This window comes from Solanum dulcamara, chromosome 7 (genome assembly GCF_947179165.1).
Source record: "Solanum dulcamara chromosome 7, daSolDulc1.2, whole genome shotgun sequence".
Classification (NCBI taxonomy): Eukaryota; Viridiplantae; Streptophyta; class Magnoliopsida; order Solanales; family Solanaceae; genus Solanum; species Solanum dulcamara.
The window spans coordinates 573,811-595,501 of NC_077243.1; the positions used below are offsets into that span (position 1 = coordinate 573,811).

At 31.9% G+C, this 21,691-nt stretch overlaps 3 protein-coding genes across 3 annotated transcripts; 2 read left to right on the forward strand and 1 right to left on the reverse strand.

Moving 5' to 3' along the window:
* The first annotated feature begins 4,734 nt into the window (after positions 1-4,734).
* On the forward strand, positions 4,735-8,713 carry LOC129895970 (pectinesterase/pectinesterase inhibitor U1). Its single transcript, XM_055971769.1, has 3 exons — positions 4,735-5,217; positions 5,353-6,033; positions 7,695-8,713. Exons 1-3 carry the CDS (start codon positions 4,821-4,823, stop codon positions 8,384-8,386), a joined length of 1,770 nt encoding a protein of 589 aa, XP_055827744.1. The 5' UTR covers positions 4,735-4,820; the 3' UTR covers positions 8,387-8,713.
* Positions 8,714-14,753: 6,040 nt separating this feature from the next.
* LOC129893846 (uncharacterized) lies at positions 14,754-16,076 on the reverse strand. The gene is made up of 2 exons (XM_055969265.1): positions 15,927-16,076; positions 14,754-14,951 (listed from the first exon to the last, which is right to left on the reverse strand). Exons 1-2 carry the CDS (start codon positions 16,032-16,034, stop codon positions 14,754-14,756), a joined length of 306 nt encoding a protein of 101 aa, XP_055825240.1. The 5' UTR covers positions 16,035-16,076.
* Positions 16,077-17,640: 1,564 nt separating this feature from the next.
* On the forward strand, positions 17,641-21,157 carry LOC129895971 (pectinesterase 3). The gene is made up of 2 exons (XM_055971770.1): positions 17,641-18,969; positions 20,196-21,157. The coding sequence occupies exons 1-2, from the start codon at positions 17,928-17,930 to the stop codon at positions 20,873-20,875; spliced, it is 1,722 nt and encodes a 573-aa protein (XP_055827745.1). The 5' UTR covers positions 17,641-17,927; the 3' UTR covers positions 20,876-21,157.
* The last annotated feature ends 534 nt before the right edge of the window (positions 21,158-21,691 follow it).

Consider the following 21,691-nt stretch of genomic DNA (forward strand, 5'->3'; position numbering starts at 1 on the left):
AAGACACAACTACCTATACGGTGGAAGCCAAGTAAGATTGAAAGGATTTATTTTGACTCTTCTCAATAAAAAATTATATTATATATATATATATATATAATTATAAATATTTTTTATTTCTATATAATAAATATTGAATTCTCTATAATTTTTTTATATGCTTATTTATTCATATTTTGAACTTCGAAGAAAAATTCAAACTCCATTACTATAAGCTATCATTTGGCGGAACCCATCGGTGACCCCTCAAAGTTGGCACCAACTTTCATTTAGACACCTCAACTAAGTTTTGTTCATTTTAGACACCTCAAGTAAGGTTTCAATGTGTCATTTTGACATTTTTTTTTATAATTACCCAAATATCTAAATTGTGTATAATACACTTGCCGCTGATGTGTCAAAGTGACCAATTAAATGAAAAAACGTGACAGATATATCAAAAATAATTTTAAAATAACGACTTTTGATTAGAAAAAAAGTGGTCATTAACTTCATTTAATTGATCACTTTGACACATCAGTGATAAGTGTATTACACACACTTTAGATATTTGGGTGATTGTAAAAAAAAGTGTCAAAATGACACATCGGAACCTTACTTGAGGTGTCTAAAATGAACAAAACTTAGTTGAGGTGTCTAAGTGAAAGTTGGTGCCAACTTTGAGGGGCCACCGATGGGTTAGGCCATAGTTATTATATATCCATAACATCAATCTTAATTCTATGTCCATAGAACCCCCCCCCCCTCAAACCCCATCCCCTAGTCAAGAATATTACTTCGACGACCTTTCTTCTGTACCTTTTTGAATTTTATTAACTTGATTATCGATATAAATGTTTTTTACTGACTTGTTACATCGATCATTCTTTTGTGAATAAATATGTATATATGGTCTATAAGTTTAATTTTTAGTTTTTGACATGTTTGCTCAATTTATTATAATATCAAAACAAACAAAGACTCGAGTTAGATCTCATCACCACACAATTATTAAAAATAATTTTTAATATATATATCAAAACAATATATTGCATTCATTTTAATTTAATTATTTTATTTTTAATTTAATACGATTTTTTTTAAAAAAATAATTTTTATAATCTTAGAATAATTTTTTTTAATAATTAAAATATTATTTAATCTTATGATCTAAAATATATCATATAAAAAATACTATAATGAAAAGGTAATTTAATTTTTTTAAAACAAACTAAAAAAAGAAAAATATATATAAATAAATTAAAACGAAAAGAATATTATTTTTGAATAAAATAATGTTTAAGAGAATGGCATATTCGAACCTTTATTTGTATGTATATCAAACATGCTGGGAAGCTGGCAATGGCTCCTAATAAAGCTTTACTGGCGGCTTCTCTGTAGTCCACTCAAAAGCAGTGATTAACTATTAGGGGTCGTTTGATTTGAACAATATATGATAAAATAAATTATGTTGAGATTAGTTATTATAGAATAAGTTATGTTGAGATTATTTTTTATTGAGTGTTTGGTTTATTATATTTAAAATAATATGTATTGCATAAATTTTAAGAATAAGTTGTTTATTTACAAAAATATCTTTAACTTTATTTAGTTTTTTATATTTTCTTTGCAAACTTTAGTTATTCAATATTGATTCTTAAAATAAAACTTTCATCTTTTTTATCTAATATTTTTATGTGTGCATTTCTATGATGTCCGTATGTATTTAAAAATAAAACTTTCTTCTTATTTAATTTTAAAATAGAGCTTTCATTTTAATTTAGTTAAAGTAAAACCGGATTTATGAGAAATCAAAATATAAATAAATATAAGAATTAGTCAAATAAATTTATAAATAAAAATTATATTATATAGTAAAAATAGAAAAGATATGACGAATTATCATAAAAATAAGGAGTAAATCTTGTCATATATGGTATTAAAAATCATGTAAATATATCTGAATATGAAAAATGAGGTATAAAAAATATTTAAAGGAATATATTTGTCATTTACCTATTTTATCTCGGGATAAGTAATTTCGAAATTAGTATACCAATCAAAAAGAGGGATAACTTATTCTGATATTATTTATTAATCTAGAGATAAGTTAATCCGAATTATCAACCAAATACCAATTTAAATGCCGCTATAAGTTAATCCCATAATTATTTGGTGTTATCCTTCACACCAAACAATCCCTTAATACATCCGTGGCAATTGGCATTAGTACTAATAATTTGTTTTTAACTATAATAATTTTTGTTTTTTAAAAGTGATTATTTCTGTTAAATCAATTTCATATGTCCATTGGATCCTTTTACTGTTCGATATTTATCAATTGTAAAGAATCCATGCAATATCTATCAAACAATTGGTCCTTATTCTCTAGAATTTGGGGGAGTCGTGATTGGCAGCTCTTTACTCTTCAGGCATCTCACTTCAATAAGTTAGACGCCTCATGTATGTTTGCTCCACTGTTGTTACTAAAAATAATTAATTTCAAATATTTGTCATTTTTATAAATTAAAATTTTGAATAATTAATTATTTTTTTATTTTAGTAATTGTGAAAGGAATTAGTGTAATGAAAGAAAGTGTAGTATTAATTGAGATTAAAGATTAAATAAGATAAATTTAATCAAGTTTTTTAATATGACAAATATTTCTATAAAGATGATTGAGTATGAAGCTTAAGAGATATTTCTAAGAAATATTCGTTTTTTAGTTAGTCTTTTCATTCTTTGATAGATATTTCTTGTTCTCGGTCCCATAAGATGAAGAGTTTTAGATCTTTGTTTTCGTCTCCTATTCTTCCTTGTGGATTCCCAATTATTTTTGAAGAATTAGCAGCCCATCTACGGTTCGGAAGAACTTTGCTTATAGCTAATCTAAAGAGCTTTACTTTTGAGATAATTTTGATGGTGAATTTTGAACTCTATGTTACAAAGTCATTCTCTTTATATATAAATATTATAACTTTAAAAATATCATATATATATATTATATATATATTTTTTGTCGAGAGGGTTCAGGTGAACACCCTTGCTCCCTCTTAGATCCACCCTTACATATATCAATTTTATAGATAGATTAAAAGAGAAATAATACCACAAAGGAGTAAACAATCTTTGTTTTAGGCCGGGCAATAAACTGCTCCATCATTAGCAGTTAATAAAAAACTTTATAAAACATTTAATTAGGCCAAAACAACAAGCCAGTTAACGAACATTTGCAAGGAAATGTCTTGTTAAACAAGCAAATTACTCGAAAAGTAGATTAGGCATTAACATTTAGTTCGATTTTGTTAGGAAAGGCAAGCACAAACAAAAGGCACGACAGAACATAGCCGAAGAAAACTTAAATCTAAATTTTTCCTTCTATTTGAACCCAAAACAATTCAAACATAAGCACTGTTTAGGGTAGCAAACATATCACCAAAAATAATTATAGCAAGATAAAACAAAATCAACATACGAGACATTAAATTTATACGTGGAAAACCTCTTTGGTGTGAAGAGTACAAACCACGGGATTAAAAGCTCCACTATAATCAACAAGAGTTAAGTGTTCGCCAAAATGGCCACCAAAGAAGGTCAAACAATGAGCAACAACAACTAGAAGATAACACCAAAAAATTAGAGAAGAAAGGAGTAAAATCACCAAAAAATACATCACAACCATAAATCTGAAGCTACAGGACTCAGAATCCACCTCTATCAGTTCTCAATCAAAGATTAAGTTGAGAAGAACAAGATGTTCAAAAATCAGTTTAATCGAAAAAGATACGAAACAGAAATCGCAATTTAAAAATGACTGCTTGAATTTATGCGAAAATTTATTGTGGCTATTGATTTTTCCTATGAATTATGAAAATAAAACCTAAATGGTCTATATATGCACTATAAAAATTGAGCTTATGAATAAAAATAGACTAATCCAAATTGAACAGAAAGGAAAAAAATATCAAATCCCAGAAGATTTATCAATTTTACAATGTCGAACGTACATCCTGGCCCCGGCTAGAGTTTTTTTTTTGCCCCCCCTTTTTATTGCTTCACCCACTTGTTATTCTGTTAACACAATTTAATATTTAAACTAAGGTCATGTCGCTTTGCAAATATCAACTATCGAGTGATAATATTGAATAAAGTTAGATAAAGACGCGAGTCCAATGTGGGCACACAACGAGGTTTTTTTTCTCGAAAGTAATCAAAGGAAAGAAAAGTATCGATACCTTTCCCACCATTCACGTGGCATCTATTATTACATGCAAATTCTAACTAAAACAAAACATAGTACTTCCTCGATTTAATATAAAAATTCATTAAATGATTTTTTAATTTTTTTTTTATTATTCAAAATAATTTAATTGTTTAAAATTTAAAATAGATATTTAAAATTTTATTCATATTTGTCCTTTAATTTATTAAAGTTTTATATTTTTTAGAAAATAAATCACACTATTTACAAAATTATATTTATGATTTTATAAAGGACAAATAAAAAATATAATTCAAATTATATCCTTAAATACTTTTTTAATATGTGTACATAGCTTCATAAATTAACTTAATATGAAATGAAAGAAGTACTAATTAATATAAATAATTTTTACACGAGCTCTTCATATGTTACGGTTAATGACATATTGTATTTTGTAAAATGTATATCTTTTTTTTTATTATTTAAAAAAACCAATAGATATCTTTTCTATAATTTGATAATATAAAAACATAGTTAAATTAAAGTAGAATGTTGAAATTAGGACCAATACCGGGTATAAAACCCCCACCAATCCAACGCCACTTCTCCACAGCTCTCCCTTAATCTTCATCCAAAATGACACGAGTCAAAGATTTTTTCGCCGGGATATTAGATTCCGGCAAACAAATTGATTTTTCTAAAAGGAAGAAGAAAATCTACTTGGCCATTGTTGCCTCAGTCCTGCTCGTTGCTGCAGTTATCGGAGTGGTCGCCGGAGTAAAATCCCGTTCTTATAACTCCGACGATCATGCAGACATAATGGCCATTTCCTCTGCAGCTCATGGCATTGTAAAGTCTGCGTGTAGTAACACTCTACATCCTGAACTATGTTACTCTACAATTGTTAATGTTACTGATTTCTCAAAAAAAGTAACAAGCCAAAAAGATGTGATTGAATTGTCGTTGAATATTACTGTCAAGGCCGTTCGACGCAACTTCTATGCAGTCAAGGAACTCATCAAAACTAGAAAAGGTATTACTAAGTTATATTTTGTCTCTACCGGTTACACTTAATAGTTAATAGAATAAAAATGTTGAAGTGGTTTTTTTTCTTTATTTTTATTTGAAACCAACATGTCTTGTTTTAATTATTTTACTATACTAATAGGTTTAACCCCACGGGAAAAGGTTGCGCTGCATGACTGCCTGGAGGTGATAGACGAGACACTTGACGAGCTCCACACAGCCGTAGCAGATCTGGAGTTATATCCCAACAAGAAATCTCTGAAAGCACACGCGGATGACCTCAAAACTCTAATTAGTTCAACAATTACAAACCAGGAAACTTGCCTCGACGGCTTCTCTCACGACGAGGCTGATAAAAAGGTCCGTAAGGTTTTGTTGAAAGGCCAAAAGCACGTGGAAAAAATGTGCAGTAACGCTTTAGCTATGATCTGTAACATGACAAATACCGACATTGCGAATGAGATGAAATTACCGGGCACCGGGAATAACCGGAAGTTAATTGAGGATAACGGCGAGTGGCCGGAGTGGTTGTCCTCCGGCGACAGGAGGTTGTTGCAGTCTTCGACGGTGAAGCCGGATGTGGTTGTTGCGGCCGACGGAAGCGGAAACTACAAAACGGTGTCGGAGGCGGTAGCGAAAGCGCCGGAGAAGAGTAGCAAGAGATATGTTATTAGGATTAAGGCAGGTGTTTACAGGGAAAATGTGGATGTGCCGAAGAAGAAGACGAATATTATGTTTATGGGAGATGGCAGAAGCAACACAATTATTACTGCAAGTAGGAATGTGCAAGATGGCAGCACAACCTTTAACTCTGCTACAGTTGGTAAGTTGTTACTGCATTTGTATTTCAATTTTTATCTGCGGTTCCTCAATCTTTTTTTTTTTTTTTTTAAATTGACCTGTCACAGAATTTTAAAAAATAAAAAAGGTTTTTTAATATGTAATATGAAAAGTTAAAATTAAAATTTTATTCAAAACAAGATGAGTTTTTTTTTTTAAAACAGAAAAAATGTTCATTCTTTTTGAAAATGGTGTATTATTTTATCTCACCAAAATTGAAATAAAGTTAATTTTAAATTTTATCATGGAAGGACTCCTAGTTTACTACTTATACACGTTCAGTTACTGTCTTTGAAAAATGTAGTGAGTAATATGTTTAAAATCTTATAAATTAATAGGAGTAAAATGATAAACTCATTATATCAATTTTTTTTTTTAAATTAGTATGTCAAATCAAAATTTGACAAATAAAATCGAGGACTAATTTGGTATCACATGTTAAAAGTTACTGATTATATAATTGTTTACTTAAGTACTTTATGGATAAGGTAAGGTAGGAACAAGTAAAGTGAAAAACCAATAGGATTGGGTGCAGATGGAAACCAAAAAAAGTGTAAAGCAAATAAACATACGCTTCATTCAGAACTGAGGTCCTGCTACATGTGGGAAGCTACTATCTAGGAGCATTGTCAATTTTAATTATGTTAAGTGAGTAGCATTTTGTTAAATTTAGAAAATTAGGTTGATTTATTCGCACTGTTAAATAAAGGAAGTTCACTAATTTACCTTTAAAAAGAGATAAGATTAATTAAATCTGAGACTCGATTAAAGAGTTCGAGTACTATATTAGTACAGTAATAGCTTTTTCTTGTTTGGTACATATATAGTTGAGCAGAATTTAGGAGTTGTTTGATAGGATGTGAGATAGATAAAGTTATCCAATTATTGCCGTTCAAATGATGAGATAAATAATTTTGGAAATAACTAATACCCCTAACTAAATGAATGATAAATAATTTTATTTTTTTGTATTTAAGATTATTATTCCTTTTCCTTAGTGTCTACATTATTGGTGTAGGCCGGCTTATACACTTGATCTGACTATTTATAACGAATCTCACGTCTGTAAAGGTGGATAAAAGGCATATCTAATGGACAGATCGTTGTAGATTTGTCATCCACTTTTGGCTAGTTGTGTATCTATCAGCTTGTAATATAGATCAAAAGGTCACCCTTCACTATAAGCTGCTTTCCAGCTGGGGTGGCTTCTTTCCCCTTATGTGCTTTATAACTTTTGAATTTTCACACATATAGTAGTAGTAAGTGACCTCTTTCTTTCCCACGCTTAGAAAAAGGATTATCTATTTTCCCCTTTTATTATATTTTACTACTTATGTATGACTGTGACAACAGACCTTTTCCTTAATTAATTTTCTATTGTTGGTCCTTTTTTTCGTCGTAGCAGCCTATAATAACCGTTTCCTTTGATTAGGTCGTGATAAGAACAACTCACGGGTACATTCTTAGCTGCCAATAATAGAGACACCGTTGCTGGGATATTTATTCACTTTGAAAATTCAAAATCTAACATGGCAATTGTCATAAATATTTATTGTTGATTTTATGCATGTTGTTGGATGGATTTATTGATGAGTTGTCACAGAATATAGAAAATGACAAGTAATTTTCGTGCATATGGTGCAGCCGCGGTGGGGGAAAAGTTCTTGGCCCGGGACATAACCTTCCAAAACACAGCAGGAGCCGCGAAGCATCAAGCCGTTGCACTTCGCGTGGGGTCTGATTTGTCGGCATTCTATAGATGTGACATGTTAGCTTATCAGGACACCCTCTACGTCCACTCCAATCGTCAATTCTTTGTACAATGTTTAATTGCTGGGACCGTTGATTTTATTTTTGGCAATGGTGCTGCTGTTTTACAAGATTGTGATATTCACGCCAGGCGTCCTGGTTCGGGCCAGAAGAATATGGTTACGGCCCAAGGAAGGACTGACCCGAACCAGAACACAGGTATTGTTATCCAGAAATGTAGAATTGGTGCAACTTCTGATTTGAGACCGGTGCAGAAGAGTTTCCCTACGTATCTAGGAAGGCCATGGAAGGAATATTCGAGGACTGTTATCATGCAATCGTCCATTACTGACGTGATTAATCCTGCTGGGTGGCATGAATGGAATGGGAATTTCGCACTGAATACTCTGTTTTATGGGGAGTATGCAAATACAGGGGCAGGAGCAGCGACCTCAGGAAGAGTTAAATGGAAAGGGTTTAAGGTAATTACAAGTGCAACTGAGGCCCAAGCTTATACTCCTGGCAGGTTCATTGCTGGAGGTAGTTGGTTGGGCTCCACTGGCTTCTCTTTTTCTCTTGGTCTTTGAAACCGTGTCACGTAAAATGAAACCCTGAAAATATTATTTTGTTTCAATTACTTTTTATTGGTGCCATTTTTCTTTAGAGAAATGGTTAGTTTGAGCCAGCCGTGGAGATAGGAGTGTGCAGGGCAATGGCATATTTGGCTGACGGTAAAATAACAAGATTCATCCACGAATTGGGGTTGGAATTATGTTTTATGAACTTCTATTCGTGCTGAGGAATTTCAGTGATGTAGATGTAAATATTAACTATTGTGTGTAATTTTTATCTCAAGTGAAAAGCAAAAGAACACACAAATAAAAGAAGAGAATGTCCAAAGTTCCATATGCTTATACTTACGTCTCCGCTAGTTGTTGTTACTGCCTGTTTATTCATTATTCTTCCCTTAAATCTGAAGTAATAATAAATTATATCTTAACAAATTAATGAGTATTGATCAAAACCCTTTACACTAAAAATAAATAGCGCTAAATTTGTCACTGATGGCTAACAAGATTCTTTTCTTGTAAGCTGTTAACCAAAATTAGTGATGAACTTTTGTTGTTTAACATAGAAAATGTCCTAACAAATAACGACAAGATACACATTCTTTTAAATACCCGATAAAAAGTCTAAAACATGATTTCTAACACTTAAGATATACAATTAAACTATTCAACCAAAATTTTAACAATTTCAACATGCTTTCACACAATCCAGCTCAAACTAAAGAAAGGAAAACTGTTGTCTACTTGTAGGCAGGCTGAACAAGCGAGCATCAAATCACAGTGTCAAAGCCTTTTCCTTTCGAGCGGTCTCGGAACGCTGCCACGCTGTCAAAAATGTAAGCACAACGTCGATACGATTGTTTAGACACTAATTTCATAATTTTTGAAGACAGACCAATTTCGAGATCTAAAACGGGAATTGTGGAACTCGCATTCAAAATTCTAAAATTTACCCCAAAAATAGATTCTAATTACAATTCTCAACTTGTGTTCCAAACAGGAACATAATTCACACATAATCACAGCCTCAACACGATCATGCAATAAAACCCGAGTTCTAACTAAGATAATGAAAAAAAACAGCATTTTAGGAGCACCAAATTACCACAAATGATGAACCCCATGATGAACCCCTGACCTAAACCAATAGCACCACGATGATCCTTGCAGAAAATTCCACAATTTAAGCCCAAAGAATCACTGCAATCAGAGTCAAAACGAGCAAGAACCAGCCTCAAAGATCAACACAATTCTAACTCGAAAACGTGACAACCAGCTTCTAAATTCAAAGTTTTACCTCAAACAAAGCCTCCTCTCAAGATTCCGAGCTCACCAACAGATTTCCCACGAAATTCTCTTGAACTTAGACCTTTGAATCGCCAAAATCGAATTTATATAGACCAAGAAATAAATTCTCAAAATTCTTCAAAAATTAATTCTGAAAATAGGAAGGACAACTGCTATAACGCGAATCTTATCTCAAACGAAGAGTATCCAGCAGTCCCCAAACACTCCAATGCGTAGCACGAACTTTCTGAGCAGACTGGGCTTCGAATAACCCAAAATGGAGCTCTAAAATTAAAATTATGGGTTTTAAAGTTGAGTGAAAAACCCAAAAATGGATTTGCCTTTGCACAAGATTTTTGCTACAATATTTGATTTTGGAAAAGTACAAAATCTCCAATGGGGTGCTCGGGATTCGTTTGACATTCGATAAAAATAAATCAGATTTGCTTTCCTACTAAATTCGACAATCCGAACTTAATGGTGCATTCAAAATTATCATACGAGGTTATTTTAATAAAAAGTGGATCTACAACGAGGCTCGAAATTAGACCGAAAGCCCCAAAAAGCGAACGAATGGTCATTCTAGATCAAAAGACAGATGGTGAGTTATTAAGTCAAAGTGTTAGTTTTTGAATAAGTCACGCAAATTAATGGGAATTTGCTGGAATGAAGGAAATATTAAATTCATTTGATAGTATTCAATCATTTTTGTCAACAACAAAGATAAACTATGGTATTTTAGTTCTATCGAAGGTTGAAAAGGACATTCTTCTTAAAATCAAACCTACATATATATATATATATATATATATATATATATATATATATATATATATATATATATATATATTTCAAAGGCTAGCTGTGTTTTGACGTTATAATTTAATACTACATTAGAATTTGGTGCCCATTTCTGTTTGTCAATTTGCATTATTAACTAAGAAATTTTCTTATTTAATTTCATTAAAACAGATGTCCATCTTTCTTTTATTTGATATTTCCTTTAATCAAATTTCGACTAGTTGCATGTATATATCCCTCTGTATACGCTCTAAAAAGCTAGGAGATTCGATGGCAATTTTTAGGGTTGATGGTCCGACAATTAATTTTCCTTGATAACAAGCACCACATGAAAGTTTATCATTCGTAAGAATTTTCAGTCTCTTTAACGAATGTCCACTTGAATTTTCAAAAATTCATCTCATCATTATTGATCCGAAATAACTTATTCGATCATGCCATAGCACAAATATATTTAGATCAGTAAACTTCTTATTTACGATCAAATGTGCTTCAACTGTACTAATTTTTGCATAATATAGGCCAGACGACAAAGTTGGTAATTTTTTCAAAATATATTTCTGGCCTAAGACACTTTTGGCTATACCACGATATTCACTATTCATTTCATTTACTGTCTCAATATGATATCCATTTTTGCGGATATTTTTAAAATTTAATAAGTTTTTGGGGGATTTAGAAGAGAATAATGCATCTTCTATAACAATCTTTGTCTCCTTAGGCAAAAATATAGTAGCTTTTTCGGAGCTTTTAATAATTTTTGAATTACCAAAAATTGTAGTAACATTTTCTTTTCATCTAAGTAAGTTAGAAAATACTTCTCGTATTTAAAAATGGCATGAGCCGTTCCGCTATCAATTACACAAATATTCTCATGATTGATTATTGATCCAAATAAAATTTGAGACATATTCATATTTTTCTTCAAAAAAAAATAAGGTAAACGTTATAATTAAAACATGGTTTATTATACAAATTTTGTTAATTTACATAAATTAGAAAAATACAAACATATCATTTAGTACAGACAAATAAAAACATGAATTAGAACATTCAGGTGCATATGCTCAATATTATCTTCAGAGATAAAGTTTGTCTCTAAATTATTTTCTGTCCTTTTCAAGGATGCCTTTTATAGCTGAACTAGACGTTTTAATAACCGGCAGGTCAGTCACTAGTGCCCCATACCTTCTCATCTATGACATATACTTTCTGAATTTTTCTTTGGTATAGGTTTTTACTTTTCACTCATCTTTTTATACTGCTGATAAATTCTCAGTTCCAGCTGAGCAACATGATTATAATTTCTTTTTCGACCACGATCACGATCAAGACTGGAGCCATGACCTCTTTCTCGTTGGTTATAGTTTTTCTGATTTACTTCAAGGAGTGGCAAAGAACCAACGGATCGACTATCACGATTTTTCATTAACAGGTCGTTATGACTTTCAATAATAAGAAGGTGAGAAAGTAATTCAGAATATTTTTAAACCCTTTTCGCGATATTGCTGCTGTAGGAGCATATTCGCGGGTGGAAATGTGGAGTATATTTTTTTAAGTTTATTTTGCTTAGAGTTTTTTTTCCGCATAAATTTAACTAGGCTATAATTCTAAACAAGGCAGAATTATATTTAGTTTTATTTTAAAAATCTATTAATCTTAGAATTGAACCAATAATGAAGTGCCTATGGAAGGATGACCAACTTCAGGTGGTCATATCTTTCTTTTAGATTCTTCCACTGTTTAAAGGGGTCTTTTAATGTAAGGTACTGTAATTTTAACTCCTCGTCAAGATGGTGGCGGAGAAATATCATGGCTTTGGTACGGTCTTGAGTAGATATCTTATTGTTATCTTTGATGGTGTCTGCCAAACTCATCGATTCTATGTGTATTTTGGGATCTAGTGTCTATGATGAGTAGCCTTTTTCAGAAATATCAAGAGCAACAAATTTAAATTTAGAGATATTAGACATTTTAAGAAAATAAAATTCTTACCTTTTTGGTACCTTCTTAAAATAACTTAAAGTGATGGAGGCTATTACTGATAGTATGTTATAAAATAAACTAATTTAGCAAATTGATAAGAATGAGAAACAGTAAGAAACATTAAGAGAAAGAAGAGAATTATTTTCGTGTTCTAAATTGCATAACTGTAGTGGTTATTTATTGCCGCTGCGAATAAAGAAATTTATTAAGTGGGGGCGAGGGGGGTGACTTTTGGCGGAGGAAAAAGGAGAAGGGAAAAATGGGAAAAAAAAGTGGAAAACTAATGGCTTGACATTAACAGCCACATATTACTTTATAACACATCTATAATTTCTATATTTTCCTTTTAGGTAGTAGTATACCAGCTCCAAAGTTTTTTATACGATTCCGCTATGCTAAGGGAGTGAAATGGAAAACGTTTGTCCATAAACAATGGAAAAGTTGAAATTTTCTGAACAAGATGACTATATATATCTTGTGGGCTTGGGCCTGGCGCTGTTTCTATTTCACCTCGTAGGAACTTGGCAACATGTTCAATTGCAAACCCGTATGGTAATCAAGTCCATATGTGAGAGAAGGTATGTTAACAATGGCCCATCTCTTTCTTTTTCATAAAATAGAGAATATTGATTCTGGGCAGATCCAAATTAGTAGAAACCTCAAAAGTCAAAATGGATACCAAGCTTAAACGAGGGACATCAAGTAGAGAAAGAATGTTATATAAGCCGCAATTAGTGGAGCATGAAGACAACAAAAATGTACTTTGTCAAAATGGGATCCACACATGCACCCCTTCTTAACGGTTTGTTGTTTCCATGTGGATGCACTCAAAATGATCACCCCACAATATATTACTTGTATCATTGTGCTGGATTGGAATAATAACATTTCCGCCCGTTGCTTAATTTTCAAGGCACACGGCATGCGTACGCGGCCCTTTCCTTCCATTTGCACAGTTGGACTTGCCGGCTGCGTATTTCCATGATTCCACTTGCATGTTAGATCTACAGTTTAATAGTGATATAAAACTTTCTACTCCTCCCCTTATTGGACTGGGTATAATATTATTGTTGTTGTTGTAGTCCTACCATTATTACTATATTTTGATTTATTTATTTTCTGTAATATTTAATTAAGAAAATTGAACTTTTTAATTAATTCATTTTTTATTGTTTTTAGTCCTCTATGTAGAAAGTATGTAATATTTAAAATATTTTTAGATCTATAGATGACTTGTAACAATAAAATAAGTGTATCATAATACTGACGTAATTAAGCAGTGGAACAATTAATTACTATTGTAAATTTATGAATACTGACTAACAAAGACATCAAAAGTATATATTTCAATTAATTAAAGTAAACTTTACCTAAATCCCATAATGGAAAAGTCTAATTACTATACATCCCTCATTGTATCAAAATTACCCGATATTCCCTTTTTTTTCAACTTTTCTGATACATTAGTTTTGTATCTGATACATCAATTATCTAATGAGTAATTAATGAATATCATCTATTTATGTATAATATCTTAATATAAGGGATGATTGGTTCTTTAAATCAATTACTAATCTAATTAATGGGATTAATTTGGTTAAAAAAATAACGGTTGTGAAGTTGAAGATTCAATCCAAAAAAACAGAGCATAAATTCAAACCAACTTCGATTTCAATTTTTTTTTAGTTTTGGTGATACATAAGTTATGTATCTGATACATCAATTGTTATGTCCATGAAGATTCAAGCCCAAAAAACAGAGCGTCGTCTCGAATGAAAAAAACAGAGCATCAATTCATACCGAATTTGATTTCAGTTATTTTTTCACTTTTGCTGATACATAAGTTATGTATCTGATACATAACTTTAGCTATAGAATAGTTAATGCACATCAGCTATTTATGGATAAAAGATTGGCTCTTTATATCAATTACTGATCTATTAAAGAAGGCGACAGTTATGTACGTGAATTTTAAAAATTAATGTATCGGAATCATTAAATATTGAGAAATGAGAATCTGATACATGTCCATGATGTATCATAATAAATAAAACTTGATTCTTGTATCAGAATTCACAAAATGTGACACTTATGAATATTATACTCGATACAAGTTTGATACAGTAGAAATATAAAACATAAACTTTGATTTTATATTCGATTTTGACACCAGAGAAAAATATAGTAAATCTGATGTATGGAAATATTAAAACATATTAAATCAGATACATTACAGTTTATGTATCAGATACATTAAAAGAATCAGAATCACCTAAAATGTTTACTATAAAAAAAAACTACTGGACATCAATCAGTTCTCTTTGGTTTGGAGAGATGTCTCTCCTAGTTTTTTTTGGATCGTCGTTATCGCTAACATAACCATCCATGGCCTTCTGACAACAATATCTCCACCTATTGATGATTCAAAATCATCAAGAAAATTAGCCCTATATGCCGTTCCGAATCTCAATGGGTGGGACGGGATCTTCTTGATGACGTATTTCATTCCCTGCATTGACATGAAAATGGTTAAATACAATTTAAACTTTATACATAAATACGATATATCATATGCATTAAAATATCTGATGCATGAGATGAGAATCTGATACATACAGAAGATGTATCAGAAATAATTATATATTATATTCTGATACATAAATGTAGAAGTATCAGAATCATTAAAACTTAAAACATCAAAAAATGACACTTACACATGATGTATCAGAAATAGTAAATCTCAAAAAAATTGCATTTGAAAAAAACATTATGTATCTGATACATAAATGTATATGTATCAGAATCATTAAAACTTGAAAATAACAAATACTGAGACTTAAAAATGATGTATCAGAAAAAATAATTCTCAAAAAATTGCATATGAAACAGACATTATGTATCTGATACATAAATGTAGATGTATCAGAATCATTAAACTTGAAATAACAGAAACTGAGACTTAAACATAATGTATCAGAAATAGTAAATCTCAAATAATTGCATTTGAAAAAGACATTATGTATCTGATACATAAATGATATGTATCAGCTTCGTTAAAACTTGAAACAACAGAAACTGACACTTAAACATGATGTATCAGAAATAGAAAATCTCCAAAAAAATACATTTGAAAAAGACATTATGTATCTGATACATAAATGTATATGTATCAGAATCATTAAAAATTAAAACAACAGAAACTGACACTTAAACTTGATGTATCAGAAATAGAAAATCTCCAAAAAAATACATTTGAAAAAGACATTATGTATCTGATACATAAATGTATATGTATTAGAATCATTAAAAATTAAAACAACAGAAACTGACACTTAAACATGATGTATCAGAAATATAAAATCTCCAAAAAAAAATTCATTTTAAAAATACATTATGAATCTGATACATAAATGATATGTATCAGAATCATTAAAACCTTCACAAAATTTTCATTCTAAAACAAAAAACTTAATTGAACACATACCTTTGGGAGATTAGGGCGTGTTGTAACCCCTTCAATCTTGTTGTCTATTTCTTTGGGTGCATGTTTAACTGTAGCTTTCGACTTCAATTTCTCACGTAGCTTATTCATCACTGTTGGATCGTTACGATGTTTGGATCTAACTTCGTCGTAACCTTCTCAAGACGAATCAGAACCAGTAGAAACAAGAATTCGTTGATTTTTAGTGGACTGTTTGAGACCATGAACGGATTCCATTGAAGGAATGAGAAACAAAAACAGAAAGATTTACAGAAGAAAATAAATGATAAAAATTTAGAAGATTTTTCAAAGATTTTCAGAAGAAATCAAAATATACAAATTTTAGGAGAAATCAGATTGAATGAGGATGAAGTAAAATTCCATATAAGGAAATATTGAAATATACCTTATTTGGAACCTTGAAATTGATTAACAGTTGAAGAGTAACAAATTAACTAGAGCAAATTAGGGCAAGAATAAAGGAATAGGCGGATGTATCAGAGAGGTATAGAGAGAGAAAGGAAAAAGAGGAAATTTGGAATTTTTTTGGTGTATATGGAAATAAAAGTAAATATATTAGGGGAATATGTGTAAAAGGGTAATTTTACCTTAATTAAATGTTAAATGTATTTATTAGATATCATAATGACCAAAATTAAAAATTACCAACAACTGAGGTATTACAAATGCCACTAGCCCAACTTAATATGAATATGTATTTTGTGAAAATTCAATTTTTGTATATCTTTCAACTGGTCTAGCTAGTTCAAATACTATTCTGTGTATGGTTTCTGCTGACTCTCCATTACGCTATTGATGACTAGGAGTATCAAATGGGAGGGTTAGGTTGGAATGACGAATATTAAAATGGGTTGAAATAAAAATCGAATTGAATCAATGATCCGACTAAATTTACTTTGGGCTTAAATGGATTGAGCTTAATTGGGCTAAAATTCGGGCTGGGTCATGACCCGTTTAATTTGACCCGCTTAATCTGAATAATTTTAACATATTATTATTTTTCTTTTCCAACCACAATTTGAATTTCAACTCAAGAAAATAAAAAAAATAATTTACAAATGGATAGATTAATCCTAAAAAATACAAAATAGATAGAAATTCATACCTTTATTATGAAAACATATATTATATCAATGCAAATAAAGAGCTTAAAACGGGTTGAAATTGAAAATTAAGTTGGGCTTAATTGAAAATTCTTTTAAAATGGGTTAAGACTTGAATGAATTAAGTTTGAACTCAATACAAATTATCTATATTTGAACTCATTTTGATCCTCTATAATTTTTTGGGCGCTAAAAAAGTAGTTTCTCTTGAAAATATGGGTCGAAGCGCCGGATTGGTGCGGGATGGCCAATGAACCAAGATATTTTACTTTGAGTAAGTCCATTCATATCTTGCCCCAAAATAGAGAGAAACAGACTGGCCAGCTAATATCATTATTTCTGCTTTGCAAATTAAATGCATACCACTACCAGTCACACGATAAGGTGATCAGAGTAGATAAAAGACAGTTTGATACGCTAAACATCAGCGTGATGAATTATACTTTCAGATTAAATTGATTGATTAATAATAATAAGCAAATTTAAGATAATAAATTTTATATTTTAATGAAACTACCTAGCTAAATCTTTTGATGGTTTGAAAAATTCTTTACTCTAAGAAAATTATCTAGAATAAACTCTATACTTATAAATTCCCGTTACTTATTGTGCTTCCCGATTAAACTAAGAAGACAACAATCATGTTATTTAATAATATAAAATGATAAGTTGTGTCGTGCCACTTAATTATTCAGGAATCAGGGGTGAGATCTTTAGCGACATGGAAGCATCTCGGAACAAGTGAAGCCACATTTGTCACCTAAACTTTGTATAAAAATGACATACTTCAATTAGAATTCAGAACCAGACACAAAAGATATCTTAACACAAACTTTTCCATATTCCAAAAAACTAAGAAATTCGTTCATTTTCTTCATCGATGGACACAATCAAATCTTTCAAAGGCTATGGCAAAGTGGACGAGGTGGAAGAACAAGCTTTCAGGAAAAAAACCCGTAAGCGTCTCATAATCTTAACTGTCTCTGCTATTCTTCTCCTTGTTGCAGTAGTTGGCATAGTTGTTGGAACTGTTGTTCACAAAAACAACGAAAACGAAAAGGACGGTGATTCCAAGCAAACCTCTTCTACTGCTCAATCCCTACAAGTTCTCTGTAGCTTAACTGAGTACAAAGATTCGTGCATATCAAGCTTATCATCCTCAAATATCACTGATCCAGAAACACTGTTCGTACTTTCTTTGCAAATAGCCATGGATGCGGTCACAAATCTGTCTTCTGGACCGCAGAATTGGGCGAAATTGACTAAAGAACCCAAAGTACAACGCGCATTGAAAGTCTGCGAGACTGTATTTGACGATGCAATTGATAAACTTAACGACTCTGTTTCATCTGTGCAAGTGAACGGAGGCGGAAAACTGCTTTCAGGACCCAAAATCGACGATCTCAGAACTTGGTTAAGCTCGACGCTTACAGATCAGGAAACTTGCTTGGACGCACTCAAAGAAATGAATGCCACATTCGTGAACGACGCTAAGCTTTTTATGAAAAATTCGACTGAATTTACCAGCAACAGTTTAGCTATTGTCGCTAACATTTTGGGGATTCTAGGCCAATTCAACATTCCGATTCACCGGAAATTGTTGAACATTGGAGAGTTCCCGGAATGGGTAGCGTCGGGTGACCGGAGACTTATGCAGGAGGTTAATCCGAAACCGGACGTGACAGTGGCGAGTGATGGATCAGGAAATGTTAAGACTATTAGAGAAGCGGTGAAAATGGTGCCGAAAAAGAGTAAAACGAGATTCGTGATACATGTGAAGGAGGGTGAATATGTTGAGACAGTGAGAATGGATAAGTCTCTTTGGAATGTTATGATGTACGGCGACGGCAAAACTAAGACCATTATTTCCGGCAGCTTGAATTTCATCGATGGAACTCCCACTTTTGAGACGGCCACATTTGGTAAGTTTTCATATAAGAATTTATCCGCATAAAATATTTACACAAAATACAAATGCATTTGAACTTTAATCATCAACAACAATGCCATTTGTTAGTTATAGAAATTCTAAGATTACTGGGTTATTATTGAACTTAGATGGTTAAGTACTAAATTAGGCAACTGGATTATATGTTTTCAGGGTAACTATTTAGATCTTTCCTCTAGTTCTGAAAACTACTAGTCGCTGATTAAAAATGTATTCCAGGTTAAAGGAACGGTCAACTTTTTTTGGTTGAGAAAAAAGTTTAGTCTAAGATATTAGTACAACAACAACAACGCAGTGAAATCCCATAACATGGGGTCTAGGGAGGGTAGAATGTACGCAGACCTTACTCCTACCAAGGTAGGACGGCTGTTTCCTGGAGACCCTCGGCTCAGTAAAAGCATAAATGCATAAAAAAAATGTTAGATAAGAATAGAAAATTAAAAGCTTTATGAGAAAAACAACAAAAAAAATAACGAATAAATGACAAATAAATACAAATAAATAACTAAGATATTAGTAATAGTAGATTATTTAAAAACTGGTTCTATAGGATTTTTGTCAGAAGGTAGGTCGGTCTAAGAAATTGACTTTAAATCTTCTCGAAATATTGTATTTCTTTTTCTGTTTTGTTTTTTGCAATTATACATATTTAAATGTTTATTACTTGTTGAGTCCCCAGTGGGTTAAAAGACAATTTTTGGTAAGACACGTGTCTTTTGAGTTAGATATGAAATTATTTTTTATTATGATATCAGAACTAACTTCATTCAATTCATTATTTACCTCTCTATTGAGCCCATATTTTATACTCTTCATCTTCGAAATATCTAATCCTCAACTAAGCATCCCAATGTGAACTCGTGGATTCATGTTAAGGTGTGTTAGCGTGTGGGCGGCTTTGATGGCCTTATCGAACTGATTCAGTGTCATCAGAATGCACATGTTTTTTTTTTGTCACCATGTGATTTGATGTCTCAGTTTGCAACCCATGTGAACTCAGTTGCCAATTGGTGGAGTGGTTAGCGGAGGCTTTCAAATGACATCATTATTGATTTATCATTTTGCTCTCTCCTTTTGGATTTAGCCTAAAATTCCTTTTTGGTTAAAATGAGAGGAATAAAATGTTACAATTTTACCTGCTAAAATAGTCTAATACTATTACTCGTTAAATAATTTAGTTCATTTTTGTGCGTGTATCAGCTGTTGCTGGTAGAGACTTCATTGCCAGAGACATAGCATTCAGGAACACAGCTGGAGCTGCAAAGCACCAGGCTGTGGCCATGCGTTCGGGGTCTGATCAATCTGTATTTTATCGATGCTCCTTCGATGGCTTCCAGGACACCCTCTATGCTCACTCCAATCGTCAATTTTACCGTGAATGTGACATTACAGGAACAATCGATTTCATGTTTGGTAACGCCGCGGTTGTTTTCCAAAGTTGTAAAATCCAGCCCAGACAACCATTACCCAATCAGTTTGTGACGATTACGGCCCAAGGCAAAAAAGACCCAAATCAGAACTCAGGCTTGTCTATTCAAAAATGTGATCTTTCACCATTGGATAATCTCACAGCTCCAACATACTTGGGTCGGCCCTGGAAGGAATACTCCACTACAGTAATCATGCAGTCCAATATTGCTGCATTCTTGCATCCTCTAGGCTGGATTGAATGGGTCAAAGGTGTGGAGCCAGCCAACACCATTTTCTATGCTGAGTACGCAAACACCGGCCCTGGTGCATCTGTGGCCCAAAGAGTCAAATGGTCCGGTTATAAGTCCAGCATTACCCCAGCCCAGGCAGCCCAGTACACCGTACCGTCTCTCATACAAGGTGATACTTGGTTACCAGCAACGGCTGTGGTCTTTGATTCTACCTTGTAGACACAAGTATGGACTAAATTAAGACGGGTTTACTTCTCCAGGAAGTAAAAAAATCCTGCTATTTGGCAATCTACTACTGTGTGTATTCTTTCTCCGGCAGTAACATTCTTTTAACCTGTATGTTTTATAAAAATCCTGTGAACAAAACTGACAAATGTTGCTTGTAATTTTATTTATAAAAGCCTTGCGAACAAAATGACAAACGAAGGTTACCCTAGTCTCTGTTGGGTATATATACGAATAGAATTTTGTATTAATAGCTATTCAATCAATTTCTCGATATATGTGCTCTTGATCTAATTCCAAAGACTCAATGGTTTAAGGAAAGTTATAAATTCTCTTACTTAGCTTGATTTATAGTTTTCATGTGATCCCTTGTACTAAATTTTTTGAACTAAGTGTATAATTAGGATTGAAAGAAGGATAACCATTTTCAAAGTTTTTCTTACTCATTGTTTATAAACAATTGACCTTGAATTATTCATTGATTAGGATGAAGATGACTGGATCACGCCTATAGAATAAAAAATTGCTTCAAAAAGCTATAAAATTGTCTAACGCACCCTATTAGGTTTTGGCCAAATCCTTATATTAGTATGTGTAGATTTAGATGTCAGGATTCTTCGGTCAATTCTAAACATGTTTTCAAAACAAATACGAAATATAACTTGACACATGTGACTCAATAGTCTAAAATAGTTAGGGCTCAATAGCCTAAAACATCTCGAGCTCAATAACCTATGCCTACGATATAGCTTTAATATCCTTAAGTTAATCTTACCCTTAATAAGATAAAAAACATTAAATAATTGTTTT